Source organism: Prionailurus bengalensis, chromosome B3, assembly GCF_016509475.1.
Source record: "Prionailurus bengalensis isolate Pbe53 chromosome B3, Fcat_Pben_1.1_paternal_pri, whole genome shotgun sequence".
In the NCBI taxonomy this organism is placed as follows: domain Eukaryota; kingdom Metazoa; phylum Chordata; class Mammalia; order Carnivora; family Felidae; genus Prionailurus; species Prionailurus bengalensis.
In genome coordinates this window covers 38,117,502-38,131,821 of record NC_057355.1, presented here as the reverse complement: position 1 = coordinate 38,131,821, position 14,320 = coordinate 38,117,502, and the positions used below count along the sequence as shown (strand labels likewise).

The window sequence follows — 14,320 nt, the reverse complement described above, 5'->3', positions numbered from 1 at the left end:
CTTGATGTGAATGGCCACACAGCAGATCACTGGGTAGATGGTTTAATGCTTTTCAGAAGCAGGGCAGGAAAAGCCCTTTAATCATGGCAGCATAGAAAGAAGTCTCTACTGTCCCGGGGGATGCCTGGCCTGCAAAACTTCCCTCCTTGACCCCGAGCAGGGTGGGAATCGACAGCCCTGCTTCAGTGTCCCAGCTTTGGGGCACCTCATGAATCACAGACAATTGGTCTTCTTCGATACAGTAGAATGCTTTTAACTGAAACAAGTATAAAACAAAAAATAAAGGTGGGTTTGGAGGATGGTGTTCCAAGGAGCAAGGCAGAAGGCCAAGTTATTGGAACTGCACGTTGTGTATGCTTGTTTATGATTTAGATGCAGGGCTTTGGAGACCCGAGGCGATGTCCAGGAAAGAGCAGAAGAAATGTGTACACTGTGCAGGATGTGGGAGGCAACAATTTGACAACGGTTTCCCTGCTTCCACCTCCCAGGCAAAGGCTCCAGGCCTCAGCCAGCTTCCCCAACCCTTTCGAACAGACCTCCAGCTGCTGCACAGTGATTCATCCTGAACGAGCACAGGCCAGGCACTCTCCCTTTCTCAAGGCATTTTTGTTTTGTGTGTCCAGCACTTACTAAACTAACTAATGGAACTCTCCCACCAGGATTTCCTGGATATTTCAGAAATTATTCAGATTATTTGTACCCGTCTGGAGTATATTCTTAGATATTTATCTTCTATTATAGATTTTTAGAGGGCACTGGACCCAGAATGAAACAGATATCCCAAGGAACTGGTGGGGGTGAAAGGGGGTGGTGGGCAGGACAATCACTTTTTAATGTCAGGGAAATTGGAAATAAACGAGTATACAGGTTATTTCTAAGATTCCTCTCGACGCCGCAGATTCTTTTCTTATTCTTTCAAACTGCTGAGCACTCATACATATATCTAGAAGGCCCCAGCAACCCAAAGCAAGCCCAAGTTTTTCTTGTCAGTGTCCCATATTTTGAATATGAATAATGCCCATCAAATGGCTTTATATCTAGTGCCCTGCTCAACTTCTGCCAGAAATAAAGTCTGAAGAGGTGGGGCTCTATTTGAAAATTGTTAGATAGTCCCAGACTATCCAGAAAAAAAAAATGGTCCTGGCAACCTGAGGCTCTTTACATCAAAAAGGCATGCATCTTATTCTTTAAGGAATTTCCACCTGTTTTCATTTTGACAGGAGGCTCTGTGGTTCGGGCTGTTTGATGATGGTAGGGGGCCCATCTCGTGTCTAGTCAGATGAGGCTTTGACCTTGTGGGGAATCCCAGCACCCTCCCCACCTCACTCTTACAATCTGCTCCCATCTAAAATCCCACCTCTACAGTATCAGCCCTAAGTTTAAGGCTTTGCTCCCACGGCTGTGGGATGTGGAGGCCTCCCAACAAGGGGGAAAGAGCACAGCTTAAGGAGATAGAACTTAATTATGGGAGAACTCCATAATTTCTCCCAGGAACGGTCCTATTAGGGTAACAGAACAACAAACATTCGGGTCTGAAGGATCCTAGGGACTAGGTCATTAACCCCCCCATTTACATAAAGGGAAACTGAGGCCCATAGTGAAGTGGCACATTGGCCAAGGACACTCAGCTAGCTGGGCAGCCTACAGTGCGTCTGCGGCCGGATTTCCTGATGTCTGGACACAAGGCTGCCCTTTGGACACAACAGGCAGAATTAGCAGCAATATTTAGGGGCCAAATCACTTTGAAATGCGAAAACGGAAATGGCTGGAAAAATAGAGAAAAATTTCAAAATGGCTTTCTGACTCTGGGTAAACAGTAACCACATTTTTTTGCCTGTTGGAGGCCTGGTTTTTAATCACTCCACAAGCAGTTTTCATTTCTGTAGTAAAATTGCTTGTGGTTCTATTTAATTTGTTTCTGCAGGAGCCAGCTTTGGTGAAGATCTCCGAGGAGCTGGCGGGCATTTTAGCACAGCACGCACAGCCAGTCAATGAGAAACGGTTCCCGACGTGGAGGAAATTCCTCCAAACATTTCTCAGTCAAGGTAAATAAGGCTGTAAAGTTTCTATTGAGGACTGGTCTACACAACCTTGAATTCTAGTTTTGGGTCAACCTCGCACCAATTTAAATACCTCGCATCTCTTGTACCGGTTTAGGTTAAGTGCTCCTACAAGCAGACTTTTTTTTTTTTCTTATAAACTTTGCCTAAATATTTATTGTGCACTCAGCCTCTTACATAAATAGGAGCTGAGCACACCAAGTGTGGCAGGCGTGGCTCAAGATTCGGCCCTGTTGTTGCACCTCAGACTTCCCCTGACAGGTGGGCTTGGGAGGTGGATGACCTGCTTATGGATCTCATCCATGACCTTGAGCAAGGTTCTAAAACCCCCAGAGGCTCAGTTTTCTCCCCTACCTACCTCATGGGGTTGCTTGGAGGGTTCAATGGAATACAGATGTGAACGTCTTTACCGTGCAGCCTGACTCAAGATGGGACTTTAAGTGTTAGTTTCCCCTTCCTTTTTGTGGGAGGGAAGAAATGGTCCCCCCCCCCTGCAGTTCTGAAGGCACTATTTCTAAATAAGTATCCTCCAGTGTCCTTTCCTCCTCCTCCTAATTTATCCTTATTCTCTAAGGACACCAGGAAGTCTGTGGTTAGGGAGATGAATGGACTGAATGATGCTTGTCCGCAGTTGCAGAGGTCCCTATGGGAGTGGCCACACGCCCATGTAATGCCCCCCACTCTTAACAGATTACAGTGTAAGGCAGACATTCTTACCTGCTTACCCACATGAATGATGCAAGAAGGCTAGGATAACAGGCCACAGAACATATATTTAACACTCTAATCTCTACTGTCAGGTGATAACAAAACTTTTTATATTAACATTAATATATAATAATATAATAATGTGAGGTCGGATAGCAGCAGCACCAGCACAACGGTGATATTGCACAGCAGAAATAAGATAACGAGGGCCAGAGAGTGCTTATTATGTGCCAGATGCTATTCTAGTCATATGCATATTAAATCCCCCTAACAATCCTACGAGGTGGGTACATTATCACCCTTGTTTTCTAGAAGGGGAAACTGAGGTACAAAAGATTAATAAGTAACTTGCTCCAAATCACTCTGTGAATACATGGCACAGCCAGTAAGCGGCTACCACTGTGTTGTTCCAGGTGTCTTGGCGGGATCCAGCGGGTACATTTATCAAGGAACACATTCTAGCTCAGTGAATGAGAGAGCACCAGAAAAGATAGACGTGTGGCCTGTTGGAATACATTGGGCAGGCAGTGAGGACTGGGAGGGAGTAGTGAACGCTCTCTTCATGAATTATTTAAGCAAGGGGTCGGATGGTCAGCTGTCTGACAAGCATGCTGAAAAGGGGGTTCTTCACGGGCGCGGGGAGAGGGGAGATGACACACGCTCTCCAGTGTCCTCTCAGATCTAAACTTCTGTGATTCTACCAATTTCCACATGCACCCACCGACAGAAGAGTAAAAAGGAAAGAGTTAACCCCATATGCATAAATGGGAAAGAACAAGGTCCCTACAACAAAAATAGACAAGAATAAGGGGTTCTTTTTAAGTTAGGAGGGGAGGACCATGAGGATCTCCAGGTCCATCCAGGATAGGACTTAGGAAGTTTCCAAATCTTCCAAGGTCAGCCTGCAAACCGTCCTCTGATCTATCTCTTTTCATGGGAGCTTTGTAGCTTAGAAAGGGTTTTCCCAGCCACTGCCTCACCTGAGCTGTATAACCACAAGCTCAGGCTGTCCTCAACTTCCTATTCATCTCCATCCTTTCTTCCAGCAACGTTGTAAACACAGTGCCCATTTATGGGAAGCAGAACAAACTTTATTAAGCTAATTTTATAGATGAGAAACAGCCTCAAAGCTAGGAAGTCACACAGCAAATATGTGGTGAGTGGGAAACACAGGTAGAGCCTACAATTTTAGCACGTCTCAAAAATCCAGTTCTAGTAGGCCATGTGTTTCCAAATCTCTAACTGGCTCTGAACCCAGTGCATACAGCAGGCCTGCATAAATGTTTACTGACTAAAGTGGGCCGTCCCCCGTCCCCCCCCCCAGGCTTCTTGATTCTAAGGCCACATCTCTTACCACCTTCCATTATTGCCTGTTTCATTTCATTTCTGCTCTCTCAAGTGTGCTTCTGGTCACAAAATGTGCCACAGATTCAACGTCTACATTGTCACAGGATTATCATCAAAGGCAATATATTTTTTAAAAAGAGGAATTAATTGCTTTGAAAGGAAAACAGTTAACAGTGAAAAGACTCTGGTCATAATGCTGAGAAGAAGGTACAAATGAGCTTCTTTGGAGTAAAAAAACTAAAGTAATCTTGTAAGTATAAAGGATAATGTGTTTGCACTGAAGCACTTGCTTTCAAAATATAGGTGACAGATAAAGCCACAAAGTTAACTCAATCAGAGAGACTCAGTCAGTGTTTTTGTTTGTTTTTGTGGATTTTGTTGTTCTTTTGTTGCACTTACCTTGCTAATTCCCCCAACAACTCGTATTTAGGTACAGCACACACTAGTAGGTCCCATTTAGAGAAAAGCACATCTCATACTAACTAAATAGATAAATGTTTTCCTTCCAAAACTCAGCTTTCTTTAGGGCCAGCTCCAAACAAACTTACAGACATTTAAGGAAAGTGCCTTTTATATAAAGTAACAGATGTCTGCATTTGAGAAATGCTAAAATCTCGGGATTTAACCACATATGCTGTTCAAAGCCTGCGGGCAGAGGTCACCTCCTAGCAAAGTTGTGAAATACGCACCAAGTTTACCTTAATGCTGTTGGGATCCAGAGGCTGCCCTGTCCAGAGAACGCTTAGTTGTTTTTACTTTTAAATTATGCGATCTTAAAAAAGGGGGGAGGGGGCACCTGGGTGGCTCAGTTGGTTAAGCGTCTGACTTCCTTCAGCTCAGGTCATGATCTCACAGCTAGTGGGTTTGAGCCCCGCATTGGGCTCTGTGCTGACAGCTCAGAGCCTGGAGCCTGCTTCAGATTCTGTGTCTCCCTCTCTCTATGTCCCTTCCCCACTCACACTCTCTCACTCTCTTTCTCTCTCTCAAAAATAAACATTTAAAAAATTTTAAATTATGCTATCTTATTCTTTATAAATAATACTAATTTTTTTCTATGAAAGATATATTTAATGTATGTATGTATGTATGTATGTAAGACTTATGTTAGGCCTAAAAACAAAATATCACGGCCATGTAAGTTTTGTGGATGCCGCTAAACTAACTCACAAACTTAGCCAGGGCTCATATTGTTGCTGTGGCTGAGCATCAGGTTTCTCTCTGTGGTTTCTGTTATTCAGAGCAAAAGGTAAAGTATGATAAATTATAAAGCTGTCATTATTAGTAAGGATGCTTCCTCAAGAAAGGCAGCATCTCCTGACTCTATCTTTAAAAAAAAATACTTGGGGCGCCTGGGTGACTCAGTCGATTAAGCGTCCAACTTCGGCTCAGGTCATGATCTCATGGTTCATGAGTTCAAGCCCTGCATCGGGCTCTGTGCTGACAGCTTGCTTCGGATTCTGTGTCTCCATCTCTCTCTGCCTGTCCCCTGCTCATGCTCTGTCTCTTTCTCATTCTCTCAAAAATAATGTTGTTTTAAAAAAAAAATGCTTTATAATTGGCTTTGCATAGGAATCCTTTGACATAATAGTGTTCTCATTCCTGATAAAAATACCAATGCATCAAAACTTCAAAAGCAGCGACGTTGAAACAGAGAAAGCACTTGTCATCAAGGTATAAACTGCAGACTATGGGCAGTTAATTCCCCCTGAGGTATTTGCCTATAGTTGTTAGGTTACCAATAGGCAAAGCCTTGATGATCTTATGGTGTCTTTATGGTGAATGAAAACTAACATTCATTGAGTCCTAGTCTATGCCAAGGACTGGGCTAAATACTATAGATACAGTATCTCTAAGATTCACAACAATCTGGTGAGGTAGGTTATATTAAGCCCATTTTATAGATGAGGAAAAGGAAGTTCAGAGAATTGAAACTTCTTGCCCAAAGTTCACAAGACATGGCAGATGCAGGATCTGAGCCCCAGTCCATCTGCCAAAGCCTGGGCTTTTTCCTCCTGTGCTAAGTGCACACAATCCACACGAGAACGTCTTTTCACCTACTCCATGTTTTTCCCACCAGGAGGCGTGGTGGAAGCGTATCCACCTGCAGAAAGTGTCACCAACCTGACAGTCGACATGCTGATAGAGCCCAATGGAGAAATCAGAGTGTTGTCAACGGGGGACCAGATTCATGCAGAAGGCCCCTTCATCAATTCTGGTACCACCATGCCTCAGACCTCGGTGGATCCCCAAGTTCTCAGTTCTTTGTGCCTCAAAATTGGAAATGCTTGTAAAATGAGAGATGTGGTTGGTTACTTTTCTATAGACCTGGTGACATTTATCGATGCAAGCACCATGGAACAGCAGGTAAGTTGATGCCACATGAAATACTAAAATATGTAAACACTCCATACCATCTGTGCCTAAGCAACAGCAACAGGGAATATTGGGGAGTTTCTCAGATTCAGTGCCCCTTGCGTGAGCTGACCCTGTAAATTCAGCATTTATGGGGTCTGTGCCTAAGGTCTTCTTGTTCAGGTACAGCTGGAGTTTCAATGACTGCATCTCATCCCCCCTAGCTCTGTCGATGGGGCCTCAATTCTGCCCAATAGTGTCTTATCATGAGTCTATCTTATGCCATCCAGGGACTGAACTTGTCTAAGACTTGTGCTTAAATAGAACATCAATACCTAGAAAGGAGTTCAGAGTCCTTGTTTCCATTCCTCTCCTTATCAGTAGTTCACCAGCAACTCAGGTTGTCAATTTTTTCTTCTAAAAAAATGTACTGGGCCATATGTCATCAATATACAAAGGTCTTAATGATAACATGATGAACATCACATGCCCCCACTCAGCTTAAGAAATAAAGTGGTACCAGTCCCATCTCCAGTCCTGGCATTCCTTGCCAACGCTCCTGGCATGGCCCCTTGTCCTCCCAGAGGCTTACATTTGGGGCTCTGAAGCCTTTCTGTATCTTAACGCTCTGACAGCACATGGAGGAACCCATAAATTACTGTTTCATTTTGCATGTTTTTAAGCTTTCTATAGACTATGACACACTGTATAGTGTTATTATTATTCTATGACATGGTTTTATACATTCAATGTTTCATCTGTAACATTCTTCATATGCACAGGTGTGGCTCTGATGTAGAACAGTCTAATAACTTTAGCCTTTTTTGCTTTCTTCTCACCCTCCCCCAATTACAATGTTCATTTCCACTACTACTTCACAAGACTCATTTTGAAAAATGTTTAGTTCCTCCTCTGTGAGTGCTGGGTGACCAGACCTCTGTCTGCAGGGTGACATGGCCTCTGCCCTCCCTCTCTTGATATCCTCTGGCCATTCAACATTGTAAACGTACTTTAGTTGTTTTATAGGCATTATTCTCGGTTTTATGATTCTCCGTTTCAGTCAGATGATGGTTTCAAAGTGAAAGTTTATGTTTTGGGCAGCTTTCAGCTTGCTCAATAATCATTTTCCATTTGCCTTCCTGGGCCCTCCATCGGTTTCGCTTTCCCTTCTCAGGCTCGCACATTGAGAGGGAAAAGGACAAACTGAAGGGCATCTATGAACCTACCTGGGGCGGATGGAGGACAGAAGCAATGCCCTCTGGTGAAAGAGCGGGGTGGCAGGGAAGCAGGGGACACTTCCCTCCCCAAATATTTGTCATGAGAAAGAAGGACTAAATCTGTGATCCCTCGGGCGGTAGGAGGATGGAACTATGGGGACTGTTGACTTGTGATTTCTACTCATTCAAGTTTGGTATGGGGAAAATTGCATGACAGTGAAAGGGATGTTCAAACACAGAGCTGGTCCTGTCCCTGGGCTTACTATCCTTCTAGGCTTTGGGGATTATGGTCCCACCCTTCACTTGGCTGGTCCCATGTGTCCTGCCAGCCTTTTCTCGCCTAACTCCCTCTTTTTTCTCTCTTCTAACCACACTGGCCTCTCTCGGTCCCCCTTATTCATCATACTACCTCCTGCCACAGGGCCTTTACATGTGCTGCCCCTCTGCCTGAAATGCTCTTACCTCTTCTTTTTCACCTTGTTAATCCCCCCTCCCATCTGTAATATTTCAGCTGAAGCCACACTTTCTTAGGGAAGCCTTCCCTGACCTCCCTGACAAAGTCAAATTCCCCTGTTTTGAGTTCTCACATCACCAAGTACCTCTCCTTCCCATCACGTTGCCTTAGTGACAGTTTTAAACTTATTTATATGATTATCTGATTACAGCTGTCTCCCTCTGTAGACTGTAAGCTCCTTGAGGAGAGATATATGATGTCTGTTTTTGCTCCCCACTCAATTCTCAGCACTGTTTCTGCCCTGGCCCAAAGGAAGTGTTGAGTCAGTATGTGTTGAAAGAATGAACGAACAACAGAGGAATTCCAGCAGGACACTAGATGTGCGGCCAAGGTTTTTAGAGAATGAATTCAGGCATCAGTTGATGGACAAGTAAATATTAACCGATGATTCTGTGATTTGATCACATTATGACCCCTCATTGTCTCTTCCTGTTAATACTTGAGTATATGGTCATTTGTGTTATGATTTTCAACAGAACAGCATTGGAGGAAGTGCTCAGTGAGTACACCAAAGGCTGTTTCTACATTGGCAAGGGAAGTATATTAGCTCTGCGCGTGCGTGTGTATGTGGGTCAGTATGTAATATAATAGAATAATATAATATACACCAATATATAATGAAATATAAGTATACATATATGATAAAAGTATAAATAATATAAACACAGAAATAAATATAATTTTATAAATAAATTTATAAAATTTTTATACATAATATATATAAATAAAAATATTTTGGGGCAAAATCACTGACATACTCTCTAGTCATTTTGCAAGAAACATCACTCCAGAAAGCATCTTAATTTCTCTCCTGTGGGCATGCTGTGTGGTACCAATGAAGAGACTGACATATTATCAATGCCTCATTTTTGCCAGTCTAAGAGGGGGAAGAATGTTACCTCGTCCCTCAGCATTTCTTTGATTTTTAGTGATGATGCACATCTTTTCATGTTTGTTGGCTCTTTATATATTTTGTCTTACTTGCCTTATCATATCTTTTACCCACTTAAATTGGACTATAATATGATCATTGATTTGTAGAAGCTCTTTGTACATAAGCAATTCTTACCTCTTGGTTGTTATAGGTTATAAATATGTTCTCATATTTATTGTCAGTTGTGGCTTTCCCTTCTTTTTTTCCAGCCTTGTTTTCCACCATAAAATCATTATTTTTTACTTTGTCATTGATTAGTGATATTTTATAGAAACGTGTTCCAAGAGTTCAGCAACATTTTATACATCATCAAATTTCCACCCATGAAACTCAAAAACCATTGCTAACTTTCTCCTGAGCCCACAATCATGGCGAGAGTGGTAATTTTCTATTTCTATCATGCTTTCTATATTTATTAGTTGGCAATCTACTACAGTAGTTTTTCCTTCTGCATCTTTCATTCATATATATATATATATATATATATATATATATATATATATATATACTAGTTGGAATTTGTGAGTTTCTGTTTTCTTCAGTCAATTGCATTTTGATGTTTTCCTCATTTTGATGCTCAAATTGTCCCAGATTTCACTCCTGGCAGAACTTCAGAGTGGCTCTTGTGTCCTTTTGACATGTGCCCATCATTCTTTGAGCACTGTCTAACTTTCTAGCACAAAGGGATATTCTAGGTTCCTCTTACATTTCCCTGTTCCAGACCTAGGATCAACCCAAGAGCCTTGGGTCCTTTTAGTGGAAGACATTATTAAGATCTGGGCTCTTCGTGCTTTCATTGCTACTGCAGTGTCCCATGCTTCTGGTCTCTCTCAGTGGACAGAGCTTGGAAGTATATGTATTATATATGTAACACACACACACACACACACACACACACACATGAATGCATCTATAACTATTCCCATATCTATCATTGTATATATTTTATTTAAAAAATATTAATGTTCATTTATTTTAACGTTCACTTATTTTTGAGAGAGAGAGAGAGAGACAGAGTTTGAGCAGGGGAGGGGCAAAGAGAGAGGGAGACACAGAATCCGAAGCAGGCTCCAGGCTCTGAGCTGTCAGCACAAAGCCTGATATGGGGCTCAAACCCACAAACTGTGAGATCATGATCTGAGCCAAAGTCGGACACTTAACCAACTGAGCCACCCAGGCGCCCCATCAGTGTATGTATTTTAAAACCATGTGTTCCTGCTAATCTAACACTTCAGGATTCTTTCTAGACTTCCCTTTTCCATACTTAAATATAAATACCTTCTCCAACAGTGAGAAACCAGAGTCTCTTTATCCTCAATATATGTACTTATTTGCTCAATCAGTTTATTTGTTCAGTGTACCAGCCTCCCAACCAACCCTGCTGTCTTCTTCACCTACCACATCTGTGCCCATTCCTGCCCCTCCTGTACTTGGACACCGAATGTTGTCATTTGTGTTTTATTTGTAATGTTCTTTGTCATCCTCAAGTTTCAAATAGTTGAATATAGCTCTTTTTTTTTAATTAGTATTTTACTTTGAGCTAATAGCTTTTTTTCTCTTATCCTCAGTTTTCTCAGCTATGAAGTAAGATAGCTTATCTGACTTCTGAGAAACCTTCCCATGCAAAAATTATGTATTTCAATATTTTCATAGTACTTATTTTTATATTCAAAATTAATATTAAGAAGAGTAATCTACTTTTTAGAAATATCACAAGGAGATAATCATAAAGGTTTATGTATGCATATGTCAATCAGAACATTATTAAGGATAGTAAAAATTTTCAAATAACCTAAATTCCAATAATAGAGAATTTGTTAGGCAAATTATGACAGAGCAATAGAACTGAATGTTATGAAAATAGTAAAATGAAACTTCATAGAATAGTTGGAAGAGTAAAATGCAGATTACAAAACAACATATGTAACATGCTAACCATTTTATAAAAAGAAAAAAAAACCATATATATGCAGAGCAAAAAGAACCTAAAAAAATACACTAAGAAGTTTCAAGTCATCATTCCTGGATTGGAGGATTGAGGGTGTGGCAGGCAGAGTGACGGCCCCCAAATGTGTCCTAAAGCCTTGAAGTCTGTGAGTGTTCCCATATGCAGCAACACAGCTATTCGATTAATTTAAGGATATTCAGAAGGCAAGATAAGCCTGGATTATGCAGGTAGCCCATATAATCACAAGGGTTCTGCTGGTTTTGAAAACAGGAAGCGACAGTGAGCCAGGGAATGCAGACAGCCTCTAGAAGACAGAAAAAGCAAGGAAACAGATGCCCCCCTAGTACCCCCGGGAGGAATAAAGTGCTGCTGACACTGATTTTAGCCCAGTGAGACTTGTGACTTCCGACCCATTAAGTGACTAAGTTTATAGCAACTCGTTACAGCAACCATAGAAAACTAATACAGAGTGATTTCTGTTTTGTTCTTTGTGCTTTCTGCATTTGCATTTTCAAAAGTAGGCATTATTGGGGTGCCTGGGTGGCTCAGTCTATTAAGAGTCTGACTCTTAATTTCAGCTCAGGTCATGGTCTCACAGTTCTTGAGATCAAGCCCCATGTCAGGCTCTGTGCTGGCAATGTGGAGCCTGCTTGGGATTCTCTCTCCCTTCCTCTCTCTCTCTCTCTCTCTCTCTCTCTCTCTCTCTCTCACACACACACACACACACACACACACACACAAAATAAATAAAAGACATTTAAAAAATATTTTAAAAAGTAAAAATTATTATATGTGTAATCAGAAAAAATATATGAATAATGATAACTACAAATCTGTATGGGATGTAATAGCTTACACTTTCACATACATGACCTTATATATACACATGTCCTGCAATAGACGAGGCAGGCAGAAAACTGGGATGGCAGCATCTATCTCAGATTCTTGCTCTCTGGTTCCATCTGGGCCCCCATAACTCACCACAGTAAAAGCAAAGGGGACTGGAAGCCAAAAAAAAGAGAGATAAGATGACAATGGTGCACCAAGGATGGCCCCACAACTGTAAATCAACTCCAAATAAGAGTGTGGAAAATCCTGTTTAGCCTTAAGGAGATGAGGGTGAGGTTCTAAGCTAGCTGTATGGAAGAAAAGTTTTGGAATACAGGGTTTAAATATTGGGAACATCAGCCAGAACACAGGGTCACTAGAAATAAAAGGAAAAGGGTCAGTAAATGAATCACAGGGATGTAAAGTACAGATTAGGGAACGCGTCAGTAATGTTATAATAACTTTGTCTGGTGACAGACGGTAACTAGGCTTATCACAGTGAGCACTGAGTCATGTGTATAAAAAAAGGTGTACTATCTCGTACACCTGAAACTAATATAGTATTGTATACCAACTACACTTCAATTTTTTTTTAATTTTTTTTAACGTTTATTTATTTTTGAGACAGAGAGAGACAGAGCATGAATGGGGGAGAGTCAGAGAGAGGGAGACACAGAATCTGAAACAGGCTCCAGGCTCTGAGCTGTCAACACAGAGCCTGACGCGGGGCTCGAACTCACAGACCGCGAGATCATGGCCTGAGCCAAAGTCGGCCGCTTAACCGACTGAGCCACCCAGGCGCCCCTACACTTCAATTTTTAAAAAAAAGACAGTAAAAAAGGCCAGTCCCTGGGAAATGGAGGTGGTAGGAGCATAGTATAAAACCACTCCCGCCGGTAGATTCATGTCCAAGATTCCAGTACCCTAGGAATGAGGCAATTCCAGGCTTTCAGAGACTCCACGCAGAATACACAGAGCTACAAGGTAGCCACGCTGGAGGTCTGGCCTTCCCACTGAGAGGAAAGTCCCTGTCCCATATCACCATGGAGGGATCCAAGCCTTAAACAAAGAGCAGCAACTATTCCCCCAACGGGTCCTGGAGCCAAGCCTCCTTTGATGGGTGGTATCCACTGGGTTCCAGGAGGGGCATGAAACACCTACCAAAGGCCTCAGATTAAAGAGAGACTGATGTGTTCATTAAATAAGTACTTTCCAACAGCTTACTCTGGCCCCATGCTAGCAGCTGAGAGAACAGAGATGAGATATAAACAAGACCTGTTCCCTGTCATGAGGAAGCTCATTTCACATCCATCACCCGATTTCATCTGATACACATGCACCACAATCGTTTTTTATTCTTACTCGTTCCTAGGCATAAATATTGCCCTCATGAGATTTGTAAATCCTCTAGAAAATGCACTGGACATTGCATTTTTTACCTCTTTGTGATGTCTAACACAATGATAGTCACATGATAGCCAGTTGGTTGATGGACTCTTTGAACTTCCAGAATATCCAGATCTGCTGAGCTTACTTACTCACTTCTGGGAAATTCTAAAATAAAGAACTAGTATTTGTTGAGCATCTATTATGTATAAGCCATTTTGGTCGGTGCCAGAGAGGCCACAAAAACACAAAGGAAGTGGAGGCTTGCCCTTAGGGAGTTCACAATCTGGTTGGGGAGACAGACTAGAAAAATGAGTCACAAGTAAAAACATAAGTGACAACCACATAGAACAATAAAAGAGACCTCAAAAAGGTAATGTCAGTCTAACTGCCTTCTGTTTGGAGCAATCAAGAAAGGTTTGTACCAAGTAGGTGGGATTTGAGCTGAAAGACAATTAGGATTGGAAGGAAGATAAGAAAGAGTGTATTCCAAGTGGGAAAGGTGCGTGAAGGTTGGTGGTAGAAAAGCACAAAACACATGTGAAATGAGGACCTAAGTTTTACAAACATTGTATCTGACTTGCCTCCTATAAATACGCACTTATATATCCCTCTCCAGTTCCTTTTCTTTACATAAAGTCGCTAAACAGATTGGCAAAGATGCTTTCTGTTGAAATTTCCAGATTAAAAACTTGTTTGTTTTCAGGTAATTGTGAATGTTTGAAGTAATCATTTCTATTATGATCATTGAATGTTATTACTTTAAAAAAGGGCCCAGGAGGATATGCAATGTCTAAGAAAAGACTTTAGATGAAAATGGCCTCAAGCAACTAGCCAAGGCCCTTCCTAAATACAAAAAGTAGCTACAGAAGGAAGTAGGACAAATTGTGAGGAAAGACGAAAACAGAGACCCCGACATACATCAGAGACTATCCCACACATTCTGAAAACTGTCCCAAAGAGTGTCTAATACAAATATATCAGCCTAGGATAGAAAAAAGATAGCTGGGAATATTTTCATCATGA

The 14,320-nt window shown here is 41.7% G+C and overlaps 1 protein-coding gene and 1 long non-coding RNA gene across 2 annotated transcripts in view; one reads left to right on the top strand and one right to left on the bottom strand.

Annotated features, from left to right (window-relative positions):
- Positions 1 to 14,320, bottom strand: part of LOC122468475 — a 100,696-nt gene that overhangs the window by 25,526 nt on the left and 60,850 nt on the right. The gene's annotated exons all lie outside the window — the stretch shown is intronic.
- IQCH (IQ motif containing H) overlaps positions 1 to 14,320 on the top strand; it is a 212,145-nt gene that overhangs the window by 153,728 nt on the left and 44,097 nt on the right. The window contains 2 exon segments of the mRNA XM_043555092.1: positions 1,925 to 2,045; positions 6,193 to 6,479. Coding sequence (XP_043411027.1) covers positions 1,925 to 2,045; positions 6,193 to 6,479 — 408 coding nt within the window.